Source organism: Hippopotamus amphibius, chromosome 11, assembly GCF_030028045.1.
Source record: "Hippopotamus amphibius kiboko isolate mHipAmp2 chromosome 11, mHipAmp2.hap2, whole genome shotgun sequence".
NCBI classification, from domain to species: Eukaryota; Metazoa; Chordata; class Mammalia; order Artiodactyla; family Hippopotamidae; genus Hippopotamus; species Hippopotamus amphibius.
The window spans coordinates 62,831,195-62,854,644 of record NC_080196.1 but is presented as its reverse complement, the minus strand read 5'-3'; the positions used below and the strand labels follow the sequence as shown (position 1 = coordinate 62,854,644).

Below are 23,450 nucleotides of genomic sequence, written 5' to 3'. Positions count from 1 at the left end.
TTACAGAGATGGGAGTGAGCTGTATACCTAATATAATCTTCAAGAAAACTAAAGATTATCTCTTAAATACCAAAATTTTAAAGAAGTTTATCTGATTTTGGTGTAAGTCTAACAGGTACTATACATTCCCTTGTTTATGCCTTTGTTAAATAAAGAATACTAAACCTACTCACAGTTTAACACTTTCTTTGTCATGATAATGAACTTCAGGTCCTTTTTGGTCCTTTTCCAGATTTACTTGTTTCCTTAATATTTGTTAAGTGTGTACCCGCTTGTGTTGGTACTATCATAAAGTTTATAGCTTCTGAAAATTCCTAATGTAGTTTGCTTTCATTTGTCCCAATAACAGCATCTTAAGGAATATTTAGTTGGTCACACATAAAAGGTCATTTTTGAAATACATAATTTTTGGAATGTATTTGATGAAAGTGAATATTCATTTTTCTTAGACATATACTCAAGAAGTTTTCTTACCGTGTTGAATGAATATATTAGATATATTAGATATTTATTTGTAGAAAGTTTAAATCAGGAGGGAATGCCTGTACTCAAAGTGCTGGATGCATAATGTAAATACATGACGCTTCCACTTTCCGCTCCTGCCTGCCCCTCGATCCACTGCTACCCAGTTGTACCTGCAGGGGGCTGGGTCAGAAACAAATTAACCATTCCTAAAACCAGTGGTCCAGATGTAGGCAGAATTAGCTATAAGAACCATCACATGTAACCAAATTGCTAAAACTTCACAAATAATGAAAATAAACAAGTAAATTCTGCAAGTTGGGCTTAGGCAAATGGACATTCTGAGAATTGTCCTGCTTTCTGGGGTGGCACCTTGATGGCCCAAGAGAAGATGGTTTTCCTCTGAGCCTTAGGCAGTGTCAAAGTCCAGTGGCCAGGTGCCTTTTCTTCCCCTATGCTGCTGCAGACACCCCTAGCTTCCCAAGCCATACCTCACTTTGTGTACTGCTTCTCATTTGCTGTGTTCCAACACCAGGTCACCAAGCACATGAGAGCCATGGACAAAATTTGATTTACTTCTGTAGAGAAATATTTGCACACGTGCACGGAGATGTCTATTGTCCAATGTCCATCAAAGGTTTCCACAGTGGAAAATCGGGGGGAGCTGAAATGTCCCCTCAGGACTGTGGATGCAAACTTAATACAGGTCCTTCTGGTCAAGGAACATACGGCAAGAGTCTGTTGCCTATGGCTTCAAGGACATTATCCCTGTTGACAAATATTTCAATTATTCAGAGGCCTTTCCTGCTTGCTTACAGCTTTTAAAAACTTTATTCTGGAGTTTTGCAGTTTCTCTCTCTAGTTTTCAGACTCTAGAGAAGTGGGAGAGTGACATTAATCATTTTGTGACCAGATGTTATATACGAATAAATTGTAGCAGGCAAATAGCATTTGGTCGTTAATTTTATCTTGGTAGCAACCAGGTTCAGTAGAACAGACCAGCTTCAGTATTAGTGAGTGACTTGCAGTTCGTGGTGTAAGCAGGTGCTAGTAATGATCTCATTTAGGGATCATTACAGCGAGTGCCGTGAATTGCTGCTGTTTACCTAGTCTGCTTTTTTCTCCAAGCTGAGGTCCAGGCAGTTTTTCTCTCTTGTCTTGAGCCCTTCCTCCTTTGTGGCATTAGGAGAACATTCAGCCTTCTCTGGAAACTCAAGCCATTTCTAACTATGGTTTTCTTGTGCTGTACTGGGCTGGAGGCATTGGTAGTCTTTTGCTTTTGAAGAGCATAATTCTTTTCTTTTTTTTTAAAAAAAAAAAAAAGCTTTTAAAGGGTTATTCAGCTGGTGTTGGAAATAAACCTTAATTTCCTTCAGCTTTTTTCTTTCACTGAAGGAGAAAAGCAGCAGGACTTGAGGGAAGAGAGGAGTGGGGGAAATCATTGTTGCTTTCTGTGTTTGCTCTCTGCATCTCTTTTCTTTGTAAATTGCCTCAGGAATTTCTGCAGTCAGCTCTAATCTGCTCTTGAAAGGCCTTCTTTTGGACCAAGCTCTTCAAGTGAGCCAAAACTCTCTCTAGGACCACAGGGTTTGGGAGGAGACAATGAAAAGAAAGGGAGTATTAACATGTGGCCCTTCTATTGAGATTGTGAAATTTCCTTAGGTTGTTGTAGAGGTGGCTGGGAAAAAGGCGGAAAACTCCGCTTTTGGGGAGGCAGCATTTACCACCGTCCCCTCTTCCCTCTCTTATTTCTTTCATCTCTTCCTACCCAAGTTGGTTGCAACAGAAAGCTTTTTACATGTTTCTGAAAACGGGCATTCGTGTTCTACTGGTACCATGGACAGATACCAAACAAATATTTTTGGCTCAGTATTTTGAATTAACATCTCACCTTAAAATAAACATAAAATGCAAATGATAAAAATTTGACTTTTATTATTGCTTCCAAAGTCGATTAAACATGGAAATTTTGGAAATAGGTTGAACACAATTTTTATATAAATCACCAAAGACAGAGGTATTTTTATCTGATGGTTGGCGTTTTTAAACGTCATTCCTTCCTCTCTTACCCACTAAGGAAAACGTCCTTATGCTACCAAATCAGAGGCAGTGTTTCTGGACCTGCGACTTCTGACATGAATTTAGTTGAAAGTGAGAACAAATTAATTCATGTTTCCTTAATTCCAAACAAGGATGTGAAGCAAGCTTGTGACTATTTTATGCCCGGACCTGGGCTGGAGTTTTAAGGAATTAGGCAGAAGGTAGGTGGGTGGGTGTGACACTTAATCTGTCTTAAAGATCCTGAGCGTTATTCTTAGCTCTTGGAAATTATGAGAAAGAAGGGGGTGGAAACAGAGTTCAAACACTCTATTCATAGGATAAGAGGAAAAGGAGGGAGGGAACTCACTTTCATTCACTTCACAGAAATGTATTCTGTACCTGTTACGCGCCAGTCACTGGCTGAGGTCCTGGGCTACAGCGGTGCATAAGGGAGACAAAAATTCCTGCTCCTGGGGACCTTCCATTGCAGTGGGGGTGGGGAGAGACCCATGATAAACAAGGTAAATACATAAATATAGAGCGTGACAGTGCTCAAGGCTATGAGAAGAAAAACAGGCATGTGCTTCTGAAATGTGTGTATTTGAGTGCGTGTCGGAGGTTTTAAAATAGGGAGCCAGGGGAGATGTCACCCAAGGGGGTGATTTCACGAGGTGGGAGGCATGCAGCGGGGAAGCAGGCTGAACAGGTCAGAGGCCACTGTACGACCCAGGTGAGGGACACGACTGCTTCAGGCCAGAGGAGTAGCAGGTCAGTGGTAGGAAAGGCTGGATGTGGAATTCCTTGCCAAATGAGGTCAGGAGTCTAGGAGAGAGAAACGGGGAGCCTGGCTTCAGAGTTCTAGCCTGAGCATGGGATTTGCAGACCTCGTGGTCCCTCTGCTGTGGCGTCTGAAGCTGTCACCTAAGATTTTCAGTTTGTGCTGTTTTCTACTTCGTGTAATTGCTTCCACACTAGGTTACAAACCCCCTGAGAGCCAACCTAGTTCCTTTTCGTCTTTCTTTCACACCTTAAGGAGTCGAGTAAATGTTTGTTGACTTGAACTGAATTGACTATTCCAAGATCGGCACTTTAGAAACACAGAACATTGTCGAATACCTACCATGTGTAGAATGCATGGCTCACTTGCGGTCAGATGACAGCCACAGGCCACAACAGGCTCTTCTCGGAGCCGAGGAGATGTGCTCATGAGCTCAGAACACCAGGAGGAGGGGCGGAGCCTCCTCAAACGCAGCCCCGCAGGCTCCCCATCCCGGCTCCAGAGTGGCCGTGCTTCGGGGCGGGGACTGGAAGAATTTGGGGTTTTGCCGGGTGGTGTGTCCTCTGGTTGGAAGGCCAGTCACTGAAAATGACCCAGGGTTTTTTAGGCTGTCCCGAACCAGGACAGGCGGGCAGGGCCGTGTGGCGGCTGGAGAGGCAGGAGCGGTCTGGGAGGGCACTGCCGACCGTCACCCGCGCACCTTGCTGCTCCAGTGGACACAGCCGGTCAGCGTCTCTGAGCCGAGGGGGCGAGGAGACGCGGTAGTCACTCCACACCTGCCCTCTCCTCTGCCTCACCTGTCATTGTTGAGTGTTTTGAGTGTTTAATCTGTTTGTTGAATGTGAGAATCACGTATGCCTCAGAGGAGTCCACTCCCCATTGGCCCGTTTTGTTTCATTCCCAGGTGGAAAAAGTCATAATTGATGCTGGTAAAATACATCCCCAAGTATTTTCACAGGAGTAGGCGGGTTCTATGTTGCCCCCATTTTCCAATGAAGGGCTGGCTCAGAGGTTATCCGTAGGTAAAGGGTGGGGTGCCTTTCTCAGTCAGTGACATATCTTGAACACCGTACATTTCATCATTGAAGTATTGTATCATCTGTGATGCTGGTTAATGTGCTCTGGGGAGCAGGTCTAGGTAGCAGGATTGGGGGCCTCTGTGGTAGCCGCCCTATCTGAAGTGTAGACGCCTTCAGATTCTAACTAGTCACCCCTGGTGGTTGGAGGTGGGGGGCTTTCCTAGCAATTCAGGTGTAACCTGCCCCAAGGTGGGTGCTTCTCCCAGTGTGGTCCTGGGCCCTGTGAATTTGGTAGAAACGCAGCATCTCAGGCCTGCCCCAGCTGGACTGAATCCACGTCCGCACTTTGCAATGCAAGCTCCAGGTGATTTCTATGCACAGTCAAGCGTAGACGATTAAGGGTACCACGCATCAGCTGGTCTATTTTAAAAATAAATCATGTCACGTGACAACCCCAACTGTGGCTAATTCTCCATCACGAAGGCTCCTCTCCTACAGGCAACCCTGCCTCTCATTGCTTCCCATTTGTTGCTGATTCCTCGAAACTTTTTTCTCTTCACTTGTCTCGTTCCTTCAACATGTGCCTCAGGAAATGCACAGCCCGAGTTTCTGACGTTTTGCTCTGCAACCGAAGGTAGGCGTGGCTGTCGCCCCTCTGTGTCCCTCACGTGCCACGTATGGACCTGAACAGGGAAGGGTTGCTCTTGAAATTCTGACTTGACTCATGGAGATGCTAAAAGTGCTTCCCTGACTTAAGGCTGACTTGGCTTCTCTATCCTCTAAATACAGGTATGAACGGGTGGAATGAGGCTAAAATCGTCTCAGGTCCCGATGAGAGTATAAAAAAACAGGCCTCATACTTTTCAGGCTAGGAGAAAAATGACACAAATCCCTGCTTCCTTGCAAGGCAAAGCAACAGTCTGGGTGCCTGGTTTTGTTCTAATGGCACCTTTCTCTGCAGTCAGTGTTTGAGGGGCCTCTAAGTGTGGTATAATGACGGGTGTTCATGTCTCTTTCCTGAGGAAAGAGCTCCAGCCCCTCAGGGGCTGTGGTGAAGGCTGGGGCCCCGCTGTCCGACCACAGAGATCACTGAGGACATTTTCCATGCCTGTGGCTCTGGTCTGTGTGGAGTTGGGGCAGAGCCCAAGGGAGACCACGCGGGGGGCACCGAAGAAAGCCGCCTCGGCCGGCCTCTCCTTCCTGGTTCTGTCGCCATCCTCCCTCGCAGCCTTGCACCTGGCCTTGCCCCCGGGGTCACGGTTCACCCCGAGGGTGTGGCCGAGCCAGCCTCGCACCCCCTCATCCCTGGCTCCCATTTTTACTCCTGCAAATACCGTCCGCCCTTGGGAAGGGAGGGGGTCTGCATTTGGGGCAGGGAGGGGGGCGCTGTGTGGAGCCTGGGCGGTAGGGCCTGGTGGGCGGTAGATCGTCCCGCGCCGAAGAGAATACCACCTCCTGCAAAGGTGCTTTAAGCCCCGCTCCCGCACTCCCATCCCTGACGACCGCGTGTACAGTCAGACGCTGACTCAGTCTCCCTGCCTGAAGTAATCCAGCCGGCGACGGGCCTGTCCCCAGTGCCCGGTGACGTGACGACTGTATTGTGGGGTTGGAAGTGTGTGCCCTCCTGCTTGCCTTTCCCTCTCAGTGGCCTGTGGTTGTGACTCTTTCTCTTAAAGCCCCCCTTGGCTCAGAGCCCAGGGCGAATGGGTGCGGGAGGCACCGAGGGTGAGTGCCCGCCCGTGGAGCCCATCGTGACCTGCCGTCTCCTCTCCAGCTGCTCCCTGCCCTCGCCCCACGGCTCCTTGAAAATCCAGGGCTCCCCACTGCTTTCCCTTTAAACAGCACCGGGTGAACCAGGCGGGACCCCGTGTGCAGCTGGAGGGCAGAGTCAGCATCAGCCCCATCTGGGAAGGGGGCCTTCTGGCCTGGGGGCAGGGGGTGGACGTGGGGGTGGGGGGGGAGCGCGGCTGGAGCACTTTCACTGCCTGGCACACGGCACCACCGTGGCAGGTCAGCATGCACACGGCGGGAGCCTGCAGCCGCACGAGCCTGGCACACACGTCGTGACACAGTGTTGGTTGAGTGAGTGCTAGGAAGGCGTGGCTCGGCCAGCCTGCCCTGAGCAAGACGGATGACCGGTCTGGAATTCAGCCTGTGTCTAATCCAGAGACGTGAAATGGTGCTGCCCCCTCTCGGCTCCTCCGCGTGGCGTCGCAGGACTGCAAAGCTTCCCCAGTGACACCAGGCTCTCTCATTTCTTGGGGTGCATCACACCTGTCCCCTCAGCCTGGAAAGCCGTGCCTGCCTTTACTCACCTGAATAACTGACTCATTTCCCCAGAGTTTACCTGGACCGAACGTGTCTAACTGTGGGTCTCTCTCTCCCGTTAGACTCAAAGTTCCTCACGGGAGCACCGTGTGGTGTTCATCTTTGAGGCTAGGATGCAGTGCCTCCCTCCTCAAGTGACTCCCTGTGAGTGGCTCAGAGTCACAAGCCCCCTCTCTGTGTGGTGTCACCGCACAGCTCCTTATTCCATGGGAGAAGTTACAACTCGGGCGATGACTGATTTCATTAGGAAATATGTACTGACTAAGTATCAGGTCTAGATATACGGATTCCACTGAGGTGTCCAACCCTAGATGTTCCGGTCCTTTTCTCTGCGATGGAGTCTGCCAGCTGCGTCCATGTCGTTCCCTAGCTGAATTCTCCAGTATGTTGGGCTCCCCTAGCTGTTACCACCGAGGAGATGAGCAGTCACGCTTGGCTCTCGTATTTTCACGGTGACTACCTGCCACAGCTGTCGGGCACCCTCGGCTCAGCCCTCCTCGGCACAGCCTGGAAATAAACCCAGGAGGAGTGTCAGGAGGTCGGGGAGGATTGGGAGGCAGCTTCTCCTTTTGATGTGTAGAAACATTCAGTTCAGGCGTGAGTTTGCTCCACGACAAAACCAATATTTAAGGTTTGCTGCACTTAATTGTAAAAATGCAACACGACGTTCTTTTTACTGTGGTGCCTCCTCCCCCTTGTTAGTGAATAAACTCTAATCAAAACAGTTGTTTTAAAAACGCTTTTCTCTGCTGCAGTTTTGTTTGCATTCTGTGATACTTGCCATAGATTAATGGCCGTTTCCATCTTGAAGAATACTTAAAGGAAGAGCCTGGCCCCATGGGGTGGGTCAGGTGAACTGCTGAGTTGGGCCATCTCTGTTCGGTGACATGATTGATGCCAGAGTGCTCCCTTTTGACCCCAGCTAATGATCCTTATCTTCTCTCCAAGGATTAGACATTCACTTCTTTTTCTCCGAGTATTTAGAGCAGGGATGGTGAACGTTTTCCCTGTCAAGAGCCACCGACCCCAGGAAGGAAGAGACAGTCTCTCTGTGGGAGTGATGGTGTCTTGGAGAGCACCCCCCCTCCCGGGGCCCAGCCGGGGCTGTCCGAGCTCAGGCGACCTCTTCAGCACAGTGAGGAGGACCTGACAGGTGACGGGGGGCCTTGCCGGCCCAGAGTGAAAGCCCTGACGGCGCACTCTGTGGAGGGTCTTGGGTCTGTTTTAGGAATGTCGTTGAAGCCTTGGGGCTGGCGAGAGAAGGGAAGGTCACCTTCATCTTCAGCTGGCACGGGGAAGCGTGCCCCGTGCTCTGCCCGCGTTACCGTGCTCTTCGTCACGTCACTTTAGAAGGCGGGAGTGTGTGTTTTTTCGTCCTGTTTTACAGACAGGAAAACCGTGGCACAGAGAGGAGTGTCTTCTGAAATGCAAACATCGATTTAGGAGTCTGAATGGTGGTGGGGTCCAGGGCCGTGGTGGAGGGTGCAGAGGCCACGTGCCAACCAGAGCATGCGTGGTGCAAGGCGAGGGCCTTGCCAGCTGGGAGTGCAGGAGAGGGCAGGGGAGGTGGGCACCGTGCCCCCGGCGGTGGGCATGAGAGGTTGTGGGGGTCACTGGTGGCAGGTTCTGTGAGCTGAGCCTGGGGGTGACAGGGACCTTCACCGAGGCCAAGACTCGGACAGTCCTGGCTGCAGCCGGTGCCTGGGTAAGAGGTTGAGTCTTTTTGATGTGTGTCCTCTGGGGCTGCTTGGGGTTGTGGTATGTGGTTTGGGACCATTGTGCTGGGATGGTTCTCTTCTCCTAAATTTTTTCTCCCGAGAGTAAAGCCAAGTTTGGCCTCATACCCGATTGAGAGGGATGGTCTCCTGTGGACACCTCCAGGGACTCTGGATGCTTCCAGAAGTGCAGAGAGAAAATGGGCTCCTTTGATCAGGAAACCTCTCTTCCTTTTGTGCCCAGCCAGTGGGGGTGAGAAGGGCCGGGCTGCAGTTGGTGACCACCTCTGTGCTGTGGCCACCTGAGGGGCAAAACACCCCCCACTCAAGCAAAACCACTCGGCAATGCAGTTTCCCTGTGGTTGTTAGAACTAGGAAGAGAAATATGTGTCATTTTGGGGGAAAAAAATACATCTAAACATTTCAACTTAATTCTAAAGTAAAGGGAATGATAAAAGCCCATAAATAAAGTAACTGTTTTGAGGTTCTCCAGGTTCTTAATTGAGAAGAAAGCAAAGAAAGAAGGAAATGTAGAAAGAGAGGAGGAGAGGGAGAAGGCAGGAGGTCAGGGGCCGAACCTCGGCAGGAGAGAGAGGCAGGCGTGTAGATGGAGGGACGGGAGGAGTTCGGAAGTGAAAGGTCCCCACCACCTGTTTTTCACGCCACTGGTTGCCTCGGGATGTTTCTCTGCTTTTCAGATGCTAATGATCGGATTACCCCGGGTCAGCAGTCTTTTTAGTGGGTGGTGTCAAAGTGCAGACCCTCTGGGCCCCGGCACAGGGTCCTGTGGGCTGAGTGAGTGCGCGGGGAGCTGGATGGTCTCTGAGGACCCTTCTCTACCATTCTTTGATCCTGGGGAAACATGAAGGCGTGTTTTAAACAGAATTCCAATTCATTAAGTGACCTGCACTAGTTGACCCAGGCCTTTTTGCCTCCGAGAAGGGACCCTTTTGTTAAAGCAGAGATGGGAGTGGACGGAAGAACGCTTGTGCCCTTCTCTGGGGCCCAAAGCTAGCTGGTGCCCTAAGTTCAGAGCGAAAAATCGTTTCCTACAGTTGCCAAAAACTCAGCCTCTGTGCACTGGTGCCTAATCAAATCTTGGAGACCGAGTTTAGAATGAAGTAGAAAAGAATAGCTTTATTGCTTTGCCAGGCAAAGGGGGACATGGTAGGCTCGTGGCCCTGCAAAGCAATGCATCTCCAACCTGGGAGGGCTTGGTGAGGAGTTTTATAGCAATGGTTCCAGGGCGGTGTTGCTGATAAGATGAGGGTGTGTGCCTGCCCTCCTTTCATCTGGCCTCAGGTGATCTTCTCTGGAATGAAGAATGCTAACACTCCCATTTGTTGGGGGTTTTAGTTCTGTAAAGAGCTCAAAGATATCATTGTGTGTGTCCCTTGAGGCGGAACCAGGACCCTGCCCCAAGGCTGCACTATTGTTTCTTGGCTGCTCCTCCCTTGTCTCTGCATCCCCTGCCTTCCCTGATTAGCAACGGTTCCAGTCTGCCCTTTGGAGCTCGGGGAAGGTCATGGAGGCTGGAGCCTATTCCCTGCGAACAAGAAACGGGGAACAGAAAGGCTTTCATTTCCAGGAGCCCCATGGGGTCCCGCTCGGTTTCACTACAAAGGAATTCAGAACTGGAGGTATGTGGCTTTGCCTGGGCTGCCTTCCTCAGTGAAGATGAGGGTGGTGGCATGGTTCTGAAGGTCACAGACAGAAAGAACATGGAGCTGGGTGGGACTCAGCAGGGTGGTGATGACAGACAAGGAACCATGCATATAATTGCGTAACTTCAAGTCTGGTGCAGCTTTTTGGTCGACAGCTCCTTGGAGGCTGCTCGCCACTTGCAGGGAGGCCTCCCGTGTTCCTGTCTAGCATGGTGCCTGCGTCCCCGCTGTCTGCTGTTGACACTGACTGCGAGCATCATGAAGCCGGGCCGTGCCTTGTGCGTCTCTCTTCCTCCCCTGCCTGGCACGGCCCTTGGAGCACAATAAGTGGCCAGTGATGAAGGAAGGAAGGAAGGAAAGCCTGCTGAGGACTCCCAAGAAGCATCCTGGGAGGTCCAGGGTCCTAAAAGTTCTCTGTGCCCTTCTCTTCAGAAGTCAGGGAAGGCTACAAACCTGGGCTAAAATGTATTCACAGATGTGCCCAAGTCTCCTCCATAGAGCCTTTTGTAAGGATCCAAGGTCAACAGATCATTGGCCTTTAAGCAGAAGAGCACGCACATCTGTCCATTAGCCATTATCCCAAGCCCCGGCTCCGTGCCCGTTGCTGCCAGGGGCTGGAGGGAAACTGGCGTGGATGTGAGTTGGTTCGGAGTGGGGTGATCCATGTAAGTGTGAGTGGAAAGACCAGTAATACTTCGTGGCAGAATATGCCAAGTCTCAGGCCTGTGGCCGCATCTACACAGGGTGGTTGTATAAAGCAGTGCCCTTTATAACCTCCAAGCTCGTGGCCTTCACTTCCTGTGGGCTTGCCTTTGGTTATAATTTTTTTTTTTTAATAAACACTATGTTTTGGAGGGGAGCAGTTCTAATTTTACAGAAAACATTGAACAGAAAGTACAGACAGTTCCCATATGCCCCTCCAACCTCCCCCAGTTTCCCCTCTTGTCAATATCTTGCATGACTGTGGTACATTGTTATAATTGATGAACAATATTGATACATTAAATTTTTTTTTTAAATTTTATATTGGAGTACAGTTGATGAACAATGTTGTGTTAGTTTCAGGTGCACAGCCATTGATGCATTTTTATTACCTAAAGTTTGTAGTTTACGTTAGGGTTCATTCTTTGTGTTGTACATTCTATGGGTTTGGGCAAATATGTAATGACATGTGGCCACCATTATAGTATCATGTAGAATAGTTTCACTGCCCTAAACATCCCCCACACTCTACCTATTTATTCTTTTCTCTTTCCCTCTGAGTCCCTGGCAACCACTGATCTTTTTGCTGTTGCTATGGTTTTGCCTTCTCCAGACTGTCGCATTGTAGAAATCACATAGCATGCAGCCTTTTCAGATTGGCTTCATTCACTTAATAACATGCATTTAAGGTTCCACTATGTCTTTTTGTGACTTGACAGTTCATTTCTTTTTATCAGTGAATCGTTTTCCATCGTCTGAGGTACCACATTTGGGTAGCCAGTCACCAGCTGAAGGACACTAAGGCTGCTTCCAAGTTCTGGCAGTTATGATTGTGGATATGCTTTTCGTGTCTTCTTAGGCAGTGTGGCCACAGGGACGTGGCAGAGTCAGCCGTGTGTTTCGGGGCTGGGCTCATTCACAGAAGGCAAGACTCTAACATGTTCTTAGGTTTGGCGAACCTGTAAAGCTGTAACCAGGCCAGATGTTGGGGGTAGTAGGAATCCGGATGGTGTTTCTCCTAGGTTCTTTTCCCAGCCCACGGAGTCAACTTGGTCAGTTCATTAATCAATCATTTATGAAGGTATTAGGTCCTGGGGATATAGAGGTAAGTTATTCATGGGCCCTGACATCAAGGAGCTCACAGTTTAGTGAGGGGGTAGAATTGCAGAAGAATCATTACATGTTGGAAATATTTAAACAAACACTGTGAATAATTAAGCACAGTGTCTGATTCATAGAGCTAAAAAGACAACAGCATTATCAGAACTCATTGCAGCCCGCGTGGCGAGCATGGCAATATGGGTGAAGACCAGAAATGCACAGAGAGGGGTTGGGGAGGCGAAGGAGGCATCTCCAGGAGGAGGGGAGCTGGTACACAGGGAGGGGAGAGGTGAAGAAACAGGGAAACCCTATTCCAGGCTGGAGCGTGAAGGCTGGAGAGTGAGGCTTCTTCTGACCCTAGATCGTCTCCCAAAGAGTCACAGGTGGCATCCAGCTGTCTCGGGGGTCCATTTCAAGGCAGGGGCACTGCCTCCTGGTGGTGACTGCCCAAGCTCCTCCAGTGTCCCCCCACCCCCCGCCCCAGCCCAGTGGTCCAAGCCAGAAATCTGCGAGTCCTTCACCCACTTTGTCCCATGGTCAGCTCTGCCCCTAAAGCTCTCTCAAGTCAACGCCTCCTCGCCATCCCCACTGTTCGCATCCCGACCTATCACATTTTGCGTGCATGATTCCAGAGGTCTCTTAACTGGTTTCCTGCTCCTACTCCCTTGAATTTATCTGCCCTCACTGGCCAGGCTGGCAGTGTACTTGATACAACCCTGTCTCATTGGGTTCTTTCCTGCCTGAGAGACATGAAGCTGAAACTCCAGCAGTGTGGGCCCTGCCCACATGGACCCTCCGGGCATCCTCAGCCCAAAGCTCTCTCTGTACCACCTGTCCACGTACTGGCCCCGCTGAAGTGTGGTCCGCTTTGAACACGCGTCCCTCCACAGCCGTGCAGGCTGCACACCTGCTCTTTTCTCTTCCTCTCATTCCGCTTCTGCACAGCACTTCTCACACTGCTTGATCTTCACTCACGCCTCCGAAGTCTGTTCCATGTCACTGTGTCTGCATCTCCATCTCCAGCCTGGGCTTCACAGGGTTTTCCACTCCTTCCTCTGGGACCTCTTAGTGTCGGCGCCATGTCCTTCTCATGCGACAGTAGCATTTTCTGGGGACATGTCTGTCCCCCTCAGTTGGCCATCAACTCTTGATGCCCAAGAGTGTCTTCATCTACCTTTGTCACCTGAGGGCTCAGCATACTCCCTGCTTAGTAAATAATCAAGAAAGGATTATTGGAAGGATGGTGTTACAAATATGTAAAGGGTGATTGTACTCTAAGGGAATTTGGAATGAAAGAAGGTCATCTTAAGCAGTCTTGCCTCATTAGGTCTTGGGTCCTTCTCATCATTCACATGTAGCCTCTCCACCCTCAGGCTGCAGAGGCTGCAGGGGCTGCCCCTTGGCTAATTGGGGTTGGGGGTGGGGCCCTCCTGCATCCCGACTCACCATCCTCACCACTGGCACTGGTCACGGTCCACCCCCCCAGAACAGAAGCCTTTGCTTTTATATGTGTGTGTGTTTCTCCTGAATTTACTTGGTGATAGGAGTGTCATGGTTAGGATGTGAGCGAGTTTCAGCAGGCCAGGTGTTTATTTTTATTGTGTAAACAGAACATAAGGCCATCTCCACTTCTGCCATGCATTTTCTGTTACTCTTCCCCACTTCTGAGAGCCCAGAATCCCAGCGCTGGAGCCAGTGATGATGTCATTTCTCCGGCCTTTGATCCTTCACCTGTGAAATGAAGATGTTGGATTAGATCAAGGATTCTTACCTCCTGCAGGCCCACAGGAAGCTTCTGGGTACCCGTACTCTCTGAAATTGTTTTCACATTTTGTGTGTCTGAACATCTTTTTGTGACTTGCGTATGACTTTCACATGAGTTTGTGACTCCAATCCCTGGAAAAAATGGCTTCCAAAACCTGACCCAGCAGTTTTTTTCACTGAAAAATAGTTTCTACTGTGCCGCTTTTTTTCCTTTAAAATGTCAGCATGTTATGCTGAGTACCAGTTTCAGGCTGAAATGGGTTATGCTTCCCAGTGTTCAGTGTATCATGTGGCACGTTGGGATTCACGGGAAGAATTTCCAGAGAAGAATGCTTTGGAACCCTCAGTGTTGACAGTAACTTGGGCTGTGGGCTGCCTGGCTGGGGAAAGAAGCATGACCCAAGCTTGGCCACCGACCTTCAGGTTGTCTTGTGTCACATTTTACCAGTTCTAAGTGGGGAGTCTGAAGAGCTAATGTCACAGCTACATCCATGAAAAAGCAGGAGCTCATTTCTCATTGCTGCATCTGAAAAAAATCACGGTGGTTCTGTCCTCTGCAGCTGGTACAAGCAGATTTTTAATTGTAGGCATGGCATTTTGCTGAAGGAAAGTTATTGTCTCCTTGGGCAAGACTTGGGTCTTGGTCCCAATTCCACACGGAGTGCTTGGTTACTGAGTTTGCCTCTTGGTGAGAGAAGGGTGTGCTGTAATTATTGAAGTCAGTGATTTTTATGGGCCTGAAAGCATGGTATTCTAGATGCATCATTCACTTGCTCACTTCCCCAGACACACCCACAGATGCCTTTGGTTCTTCTCTTCCACATTCTTTCACTGATGTAGGTTGGTTCGGTTTTCTCACTGGTGCCTTCTCAGATTCTGGTCTTTCTTCCCCTCATGCTGAGGTTTCTTCACCATGCTCTTGGCTGAGCAGGAAGTGCAGGACCTCTGTGGCTGTGCTTTTTCAACACTGAGATTTTCAAACCGTGCAGATTTCCTTCTCAAAGACTGGGCAGGAATGGTCTCCCATGGCCTTCAATTAATTTGCCCTCAACTCCTTGTTATTATAAGCTAGTTTAGTGTGTAATACACTAATTGCATCTCTTAAAGGAACACATTTCCTTTTAAATGGTGAGAACTGTGGAGAGAAAAGACGGGAGGGCTTGTAAAGACTTTAACAAAGGATGTTCTGATTATATCTCCTTTGCCTGCCACCTGTAGGCTCCCAATTGCCCTTTACTCAAAGGCAAATGCCTGTACCCCAGGCAGACTCAGCCTGGAAGGGGTGAGAGAATAAATGTGCACATTAATTTACTAGCCAAGCTTGCGCTGTGCTTGACCTAAAAATAGTGATTGTATAATCGCCCCCACCTACAGCTTCTCCCCCGCTGCTGGGACCAGCACTGCCTCTTCCAGGGGACCTTCTGCAGCCTGAGCTCTCCTGAGCTACAGGCCACCCTGGGCTGGGCTGGTGGGAGGGGCCTTCTTTGCACACTTCTGACCTGGCAGTGTCAGAGCTTTGGGAGAATGGCAAACCTTTGGGAATCCAACCTGATCCCAGCCCTGCATTTTATACACAAGGATTCTGCTTTGAGTTTGTTGTGCTCTTTTGACATTTGCCAGGAAGGATCCCACAGTTCACTGCTAAGTCCCCCAGACACCTTTCTCCCTGATGCTTTTAGAACTCTCGAGAGAAGTCTTGGTGGCAAGAACCATCTTTTTTCTTACGTGCCCCCACCCCCACCCCCTGGAGGGGCTACACCACCCTCGTAGGCATGCATTCATGACCGAGGTGGATAAGGAGAAGGGAGCATCTCTGAGCTCCTGGGAGAAGTGTGAAGTTCACGTACAGGTGGGGCCTCTGGAGCTGCCCTCTTGCTGGCTTAGGGTGGGCTTCACAGGCCTCCTGTATTCAGCATTTTGGGTCTATTTTCTTTTCTGTTGCCCGATTTTCAGGCAACATGCACACATGGAATTCCCACTCTTGGCACTTGGGATCCATGAGGACAGTCTACACAGTGTATCTGGTGTAGCAGGAGGGTCAGAGGAACTCCAGGCTCTGCTCCACCATCCATAGCTGAAGCCAAGGGTGCATCTGCACCTACATACACAGACTCAGAGACATGCACATGAGACCCGCATAGAGACAGCAGAGCCTGCAGACACTGATGGCAGACTGAGGGCGCACCAAGGTATCAGTCTTCCTCACTGAGGAAGGCTTGGATTCACTACGTAACCGAGGACTGAGAACCACACCCGAATAGACAGGCTACTTCTAAACAGGGAGTGACTGATGTTCAGTAGGACATGCATCCAGGAGAGACACCAAGCATAGCCTTGGGGAGCCCGCAGGCCATCCTCTATTCCTAGGTGAGCCCTTCACACTCTAGTCTAAGCTGAAGAGGAGGCCAGCACAACCATGGTGCATCTGGCTTTTTGTAGGCCTGGATGTGACATAAATGGAACACCCAGTTCCTTGAACTCAGAGAGTCCCCCAGCAATTAAAGCTCCAGACCACATCACCAGCGGCGTGGCTAGCCCAGCAGCAGGGAAGCCAGGGCCTGGGCTGTGCGAAGGTGTGCTTCTCCTTTGGCCTGTGTAGATGCCTCTTAAGCTCCATCAAAGGGCTGTCAGCAGTCTTTGGTTTGGGTGTGATATCCGACGAGGTCAAGCATCTGCTGGCTGCTCTTGTACCAGCAGGAATTGTACCGCTCATAAAATGACAAATGATATGTCATTTACATACATCCTTGATCCCTAATCCTTCGTAACATCTAGGTAAACAGTGGTGTCTCCTTAGATGTATGTTAAGAATCAACAGAACAAGTCGGGTAGGGCATGGAAGCTTTCTGGTACCCTCTGTTTTGAAGATAGATGGTAATTTCGAGTTTTAATTAAGCACTGTGATTTCATTTTATACCACAATGTTGGTTCTGTTTAGAGAGGCAATATCAATTGCCTTTTCCCAAAAAAGCATACTCTAGAGGAATATTTCTTTGAGTAAGTATTTGGTCATTTAAATTTCAACCACAGTGGTGATGACTCCAGTATTGTTCTCATATGATATGGGGACCAACTCATGACATTTATTAAAATGTTTATTGCATAGAGAAAGGAAAGCTTTGCAGTACTTTGGGAGAGGGTATCTATGGCCATAAAAATGAAACTTTGCTGCCAATCACTTTTATGAAAGGTTAAAAAAAAGCTACAATTTAACAGATGCAGATGGAAGGATTTCTGATTTAGACCTCACCTAGTGCTTTATAGCTTATGGAATTACAGTGTTTTAAAAGACATTTCAGCCAAAATATGTAACATTCTTATATAGGTTAGCTGATCTTTGAGTTTTTATATCATAAAAACAAAACTACATTAATATTCATAACTTGCTCTCTGAAGTGGTAGTGATACTTTTCTCACATTAAAGAAAAATTATTATTTGGAAACCGTACTGTTTTTTCTATTCAGCTTTGTTTGGAATATACAGTTATTTAAATAAAATATAAAACTTTTAAAAAGTTGGAGACAATTGGAACGAAACGTACTTACTCCTTGAGTAGAAATTGTTGTTAGTTTTAATTAAGACACTTGGCAAGAAAGGGAAGGGGAGAGATTTTTGGCACCACTCAAAGATATCGTTGGCATTTGTACAAGGATGTTTCTCATCAAAGGGTGAGGCCTCCCTGAGGTCTTCTCTTCTAACTGCCACAGGGGAGTCATTTGTGATGTCCTAGAGGTTAAAAATACAGAGAGCGCATAGCAATTAAAAGGTAGATTGGATGAAAACAAGTTGCAACTGTACCTACAAGAAACTCTACATAGACAGGTTAGAAATAGAAGGGTGGAAAAAGATACACCCTGCAAACGCTAACCAAACACTGACTAACCATTTAAGTATTAGAAAAGTAGACTTTAAAAAGGAGTGTTGCCGGGAATGAAGAGAGACACTACACAGGATAAAAGGTCAATTAACCTAAAAGCCACAGCCATCCTAATTGTGAGTATACCTCACAACTGACTTCAAAGGACCTAAAGCAAAAACTCATAAAGCTGAGAGAAGGAATAGGCAAATCCAGTATAATAGTTAGAGACTTCAATACTCCTCTCAAAGTAAAATATAGAACAGATAAACAGAAACTTGGTAAGAGAAGAAGACCTGAACAGCAAGCACTATCATTCAACTTGACCTAGTGAATTTTTATGGAATGGTTCAGCCAATAACAGCAGGATACACATTCTTTTCATGTGAACATGAGGCAGTAATCAAGATAAACCATATTTTGGGCCATAAAATAAATCTTAATAAATTTAAAATAATTGCTATCATACAAAGTATATGTTCTCACCATAAAGAAATTAAACTAGAAACTGGTAACAGAAAGATATCTGGAAAATCCTTAAATATTTGGAAACCAAGCAGTATACTTCTAAATAAACCAGAGGTTAACAGCAATAACAGAAACCCCACAGGACTAAGTTCTTCCCTTTGGAAGGGAATGAAGTGTTCAACACTTATTCAATTTTGAATCGGATGAAAATAAAAACACTATGGAAATCTGCGGAATGCAGCTGAAGTGGTGCGAGAAATTAGAAATTAATGGCATCAAATACTTACATTCAATAAGAAAAAAGGAGTCACATCAATTGTTTCTAATCTTAAGAAATTAGGAAAAAAGAACAAATTAGCCAAAGCAATCAATGAAAGAGAAATCAGAAAAGCAATGAAGAAAGGAATGAAATCAAAAGCCAATTCTTTGAAAAGATCAATAAAATTTATACATCTTTAGCCTGACTGACCAAGCATAAAGGAGAAAAGACAGATTACTAATATTAAGGATAAAAGAGGGGGGGTTGCTATAGTCAATAAAAGCATAAGAGAATATTATGAGCAACTTTATGTCCATATATTTAACAATTTAGATGAAATGGAGAAGTTTGTTGAAAGATACTAATTACCAAAGCTCATTCTAGAAGAAATATATAATTAGAATAGCCCTATGTTGATTGAAGAAATTGAATCCATAGTTTAAAAACTTTTATTAAAAAGAACTCCAGGTGCAGGTAGCTTCACTGGAGAACTGTGCCAAACATTTAAGGAATAAGTAACACCAAGTTTACGCAAACTTGTTCTTAAAGTAAAAGACGAGGCAGTACTCTCAACTCGTGAGGTCAGCATTGCCTCAATGTCAACAACATTACAAGAAACCAAAACTATGGATTAATGTTCCTCATGAATATGGCTGTAAAAATCCTCAAGAAAAAGTTGTCATTCTCAGCTGAATTTTTTTCTAGTAATACTTAATCCCTATTTGAACCCTCCTACACTGTTGGTGGGAATGTAAATTGGTGCAGCCATTATGGAGAACAGTATGGAGGTTCCCCAAAAAATTAAAACTAGAGTTGCCATATGATCCAGCAATCCCACTCCTGGGCATATATCTGGAGAAAACTGTAATTCACAAAGATACATGCACCCCTATGTTCATAGCAGCACTATTCACGGTAACCAAGATGTGGAGGCAACCTACATGTCCGTTAACAGATGAATGGATAAAGAAGCTAGGGTACATATATACAATGGAATATTACTCAGCCATAAAAAAGAATGAAATAATGCCATTTGCAGCAACATGGATGGACCTAGAGATTATCATACTGAGTGAAGTAAGTCAGAAAAAGACAAATATCATATGATATCACTTATATGTGGGATCTAAAATATGACACAAATGAACTTATCTATGAAACAGATTCACAGACACAGAGGACAGACTTGTAGTTGCCAAGGGGGAGGGGTGGCGGGGGAGGGATGGATTGGGAGTTTGGGACCAGCAGTTACAAACCGTTATATATAGAATGGATAAACAACAAGGTCCTACTGTATAACACAGGGAACTATATTTAATATCCTGTAATAAACCATAATGGAAAAGAATATGAAAAATAATATATATGTATATGCATGTATGTGTAACTGAATCACTTTGCTGTGTACCAGAAGCTAACATAGCATTGTAAATCAACTATAGTTCAATAAAAAATTACTTAATCCTCGTTTAAAAAACTGATTTTGATTATAGCACCAAGTTCTAAAACCTTAGCAGTCAGACCCAACAAACCATAGTCCTCATTTGCGTGAATCAGAAGCTGTGACAAATCACTGGTAACCGTGAATCTACGTGAGACATATTTCTGCCTGTCGTCTGCTGGTGTATAAGCAAGAAAGTCCAATGCAGACCTTACTACCTTATAAAGAAGTACCTGGAGGGACTTCCCTGGTGGTCCAGTGGTAAAGAATCTGTCTTGCAGTGCAGGGGACACCAGTTCGATCCCTGGTTGGGGGACTAAAATCCCACATGCCTTAGGGGGACCCGCGTGCCACAACTACTGAGCCCACGCACCTCAACGAGAGAGCCCACACGCCCTGGAGCCTGCGCACCACAACTAGAGAAGAGAAAACTGTCACACCGCAATGAAGAGCCTGCGCACTGCAAGGAAAGATCCTGCATGCTGCAACTAAGACCCGACGTAGCCACAAAAATAAAAAGAAAAATAAATAACATAAATAAATATTAAAAAAAAAAAAAAGTACCTGGATTTGACTCTCTCCTCTACTGATACTCTTCCTGGAGGAGCTAAATCTGCCCTTGTTCTTCCGGGTGTATGTAGCCCCGTGCTTGCATCTGAGAGCTTTATTCTTATTAGAAGTGGTACTGGCTAAAAACAAAGTCTGTTCCTCTGGGATTTGAGGATTCTGAGATGTTAGCTGTAGGAACTAGAGGAAGAAGTAGTCTCCCCAGGGACCTGGGTTCTACTACAGGGGTGATGCAGTTCACTCTAATTATTACTCATGTCTTTTGAAGTCACACATACTTTAGAGGTCAGCTTGTGAGTCATCAGGCCTCACTTTTTAGGGTCTATGATGAATTAGATGTTTAGTGTGGGGACGGCTGATTCCTTTGGAGTCTTCCTGGCTCCTTCTGTTCAGGAAGGCGAGGGGTTCTCTCTTAATCAAAACTCTTCATAATTGGCAAGTGACTGTGGACTGCACATTGTATTTACAGGTAGGGAATTCCATGGTGGGTAAACAGCTAGGAGGCTTTGGGTTCAGACACCACCCCCCAGACCCCAAACCCACAGAATCCTGTCTCTGTCCCTTAAGCTGTGCGTGTAGATTGTGAGTCTGGAGGGGCCTGGCCGCCCCAGGAGCCGAGAGGCCAGGGTGTCTGCAGCACAGTGAGGGAGGGGGGCCAGGGCTGTGTGGCCAGGGGTTTGACGGGCCACGTAAAGGATTTTGGATTTCCTGCTCAGTGCAGCAGGCAGCCACTGAAGGGTTTAAGTTGGGGCAGTGACGTCTTCAGCTGGTCATTTTCACCCGGTTCTTCTGGCCTCAGTCTGGAGGGTGGGTGGGAAGAGGGGAAACGGGCCGGATGTCCGTAGGAGGCCCTCGAGGAAGCTACTGCCATTCATGCGCTGAGTATCGCCCATGCTCCGTTATTGTAAGTCTCGCTCAGGTCGGAGCCCGTTCGCTTCCAGAGCCACAGTGCAAAGGGGACATGTCCTTCTCACAGCCAGACTCCTGCTCAGTCATTCAGATCTGTGTGTTTCATCCCCTTCCACTCAAGTCCATGCCCCTCACACAAGAGGAGAATGTGGCTCCGCCCATTACCTGTCCCCAGTCCCCTCATAGGCTGGCATTGAAGCCCAGGGTCACTGGCCGTATGCGTGACATTGCTTCCAACTCTTTTATTCTAATATTTTAAGTAATTTTGCATTCCACTCCATCATCGCAGTGCTTGATTGAACACGAAACCATTTTCCTCTAAATCTTTTATTATCTGTTCCCATTTTACGGAGAAGGACTCCAAGGCTTAGAGAGGTCCAGTACTTTGCTCAAGATCACGTAGCCATAGGTGGTGACACCAGGCTTGGAATGCAGGCCGTCTGATTGCTTAGCCTTTACTCGGAGTTCACTCTTCACTGCTGTGCCCTCAGTGCCTAGAACAGTGCCTGGCAGGTGCTCAGTAAACAGGTGCTAGGTGATTTATATTGGGGTGGTCTGGCTCGCAGTGTTAGGAGCCCAACCCCAGGCACCTCAGCCATCTGGGTCAGGGCTGAGCTTGGGTTCTGGGAAGCCGAGAGGAATCCACGCTTCCAGGAATCGCATTCACCAGAACTGGACGCTCCCTGTGTTCTGTGTGCCTTCAGTGCATTGCAGCGCCACCCACTGACCAGCAAAGAATCGTGGCATACCCATCTGCCTCTCCTGCCGCACTGCGACCCCGGGAGGGAGAGTCCTGGGTCAGGTTTTCCTCCTTGTGCACGAGGCCTGGCCCAACTAGTACATGTCGAATGTGAACGGGTTGTAGACGTTGGTCTGAGTGTCAAGCCCCAGGATATCGACACAGGGCTCCCCCATCTGCCTTGCTCTGGGCCAGGACCCATCCTTATCCCATCTCACGTGAGTGAGCACCCAGGTGCAGGCAGAGCTAAGGCTGGCTTTGTGTCGGAAGGGCTGTCACCAAGGGACCCAGTCGCCCCTTAGAGCCACCGTGCTGCTCTTGGGTCCCTCAAGGTGAGCATCAGATCCCAGGGAACTTGAAGCTTCCTGAACCCAACTGCAGAGAGCATGGTGGTGCAGGGGCTGTGAGGCAAGGAAGGAGGGAGGTTAGAAGGACGAGTTCTGTTTTGGCTGTGTTAATTTTCTGGGTATAGTTGGCTATCAAGTATAATAGTCTGTAAATGGCTGGAGACAGAGATCTGGAGAGAGGGAGCTGAGGGTGCAGATCAGGGCATCTCTCCTGCAACTCACAGTCCCCTCTCCCTCCCTCCTGTATCGGCTGGACTGTTCTCTGCCCCTTTGGGGGTGAGGTCTGCATCCTAAATGAAATGAATTTCACCTTCCCAGTGGAAATTCATTAATTGTTCATATGCTCTCTGTCTTTTTACCATCCATTGGGTCACTTTAATTAACTGTATATGTTGTATTCTTTATTTCAGAAAAACTGTACAACTCCAGTGGACGAGATTTAAGAAGGGCCCTTTTCTCCCTGAAGCAGATATTTCAGGTAAGAAATAAAAGAAAAAAGTACTCTCAGGTTCTGTTTTTTCTTGCTTGTGGAATTAGATGCAGACAAATTTATACCTTTTACTGATTAGAAAAGTCTCTTCAGAGTACAATGTAAATTTGGTCAAATATTAGTTGAGTATGTTTTTACCATATCAAATACTTCAGGCATAATAAGAAGTAAAGAAGTCGTCATCAAATCACAGTATTTTTCCCTATTTACTTCAGATTAAGAAGAAGCACCTGCTACAGATATAGTTGAAGTCTCGTGTCCTGCTCAATACCAGCCCCCTCTTCCCACGCCACCCGAGGCCCCTTCTTTACTGAATGTCATGGATAGTGTTTACCATGCAAGTGCACGTTTCCATACTAATGGTGAATACTCACCAACAATATGTGATATTCTTTTCTGTTAACTGTGTGCGTGCATTTATCATACTGCATGTGATCATGCTGCACGTGTCATGCTGCGGCTTACTCAGCGAGAGGGGGATAGGTGTGGGCGTGACGGAGGTAGCTCTGGGTACCCATCTCATGGAAGACGTGCACGTTGTCGTGTTCGTCTTCTGTTGGTGGACGGTTGGGTTCGTTTCCAGGGTTCTGCTCTTATAAACTGTGCTGCTAGGGACGTGCCCCCTTGTGTACGTGTGCACACATCTCTGCTGGGTTCTGTCGTATCCTCCTCTCCTGAGCCTTCCCTCTGCTTCTCCCCTGGGCAAGTCACGAGCTTAGTAAAGAGAGCTGGGACAGGACTGCAGGCACACTCCAAGCTGTCACCCACAGGAGGCCGCAGGGGGGAGAGACAGCAAGCCA

At 47.6% G+C, this 23,450-nt stretch overlaps 1 protein-coding gene across 4 annotated transcripts in view; it reads left to right on the top strand.

The window, feature by feature from the left end:
* Nucleotides 1-23,450, top strand: part of FHOD3 (formin homology 2 domain containing 3) — a 475,552-nt gene that overhangs the window by 183,290 nt on the left and 268,812 nt on the right. For all 4 annotated transcript variants that reach the window (XM_057698544.1, XM_057698543.1, XM_057698545.1 and 1 more), the window contains exon 4: nt 22,571-22,638. In XM_057698544.1, coding sequence (XP_057554527.1) covers nt 22,571-22,638 — 68 coding nt within the window. The remainder of the gene's footprint in view (nt 1-22,570; nt 22,639-23,450) is intronic.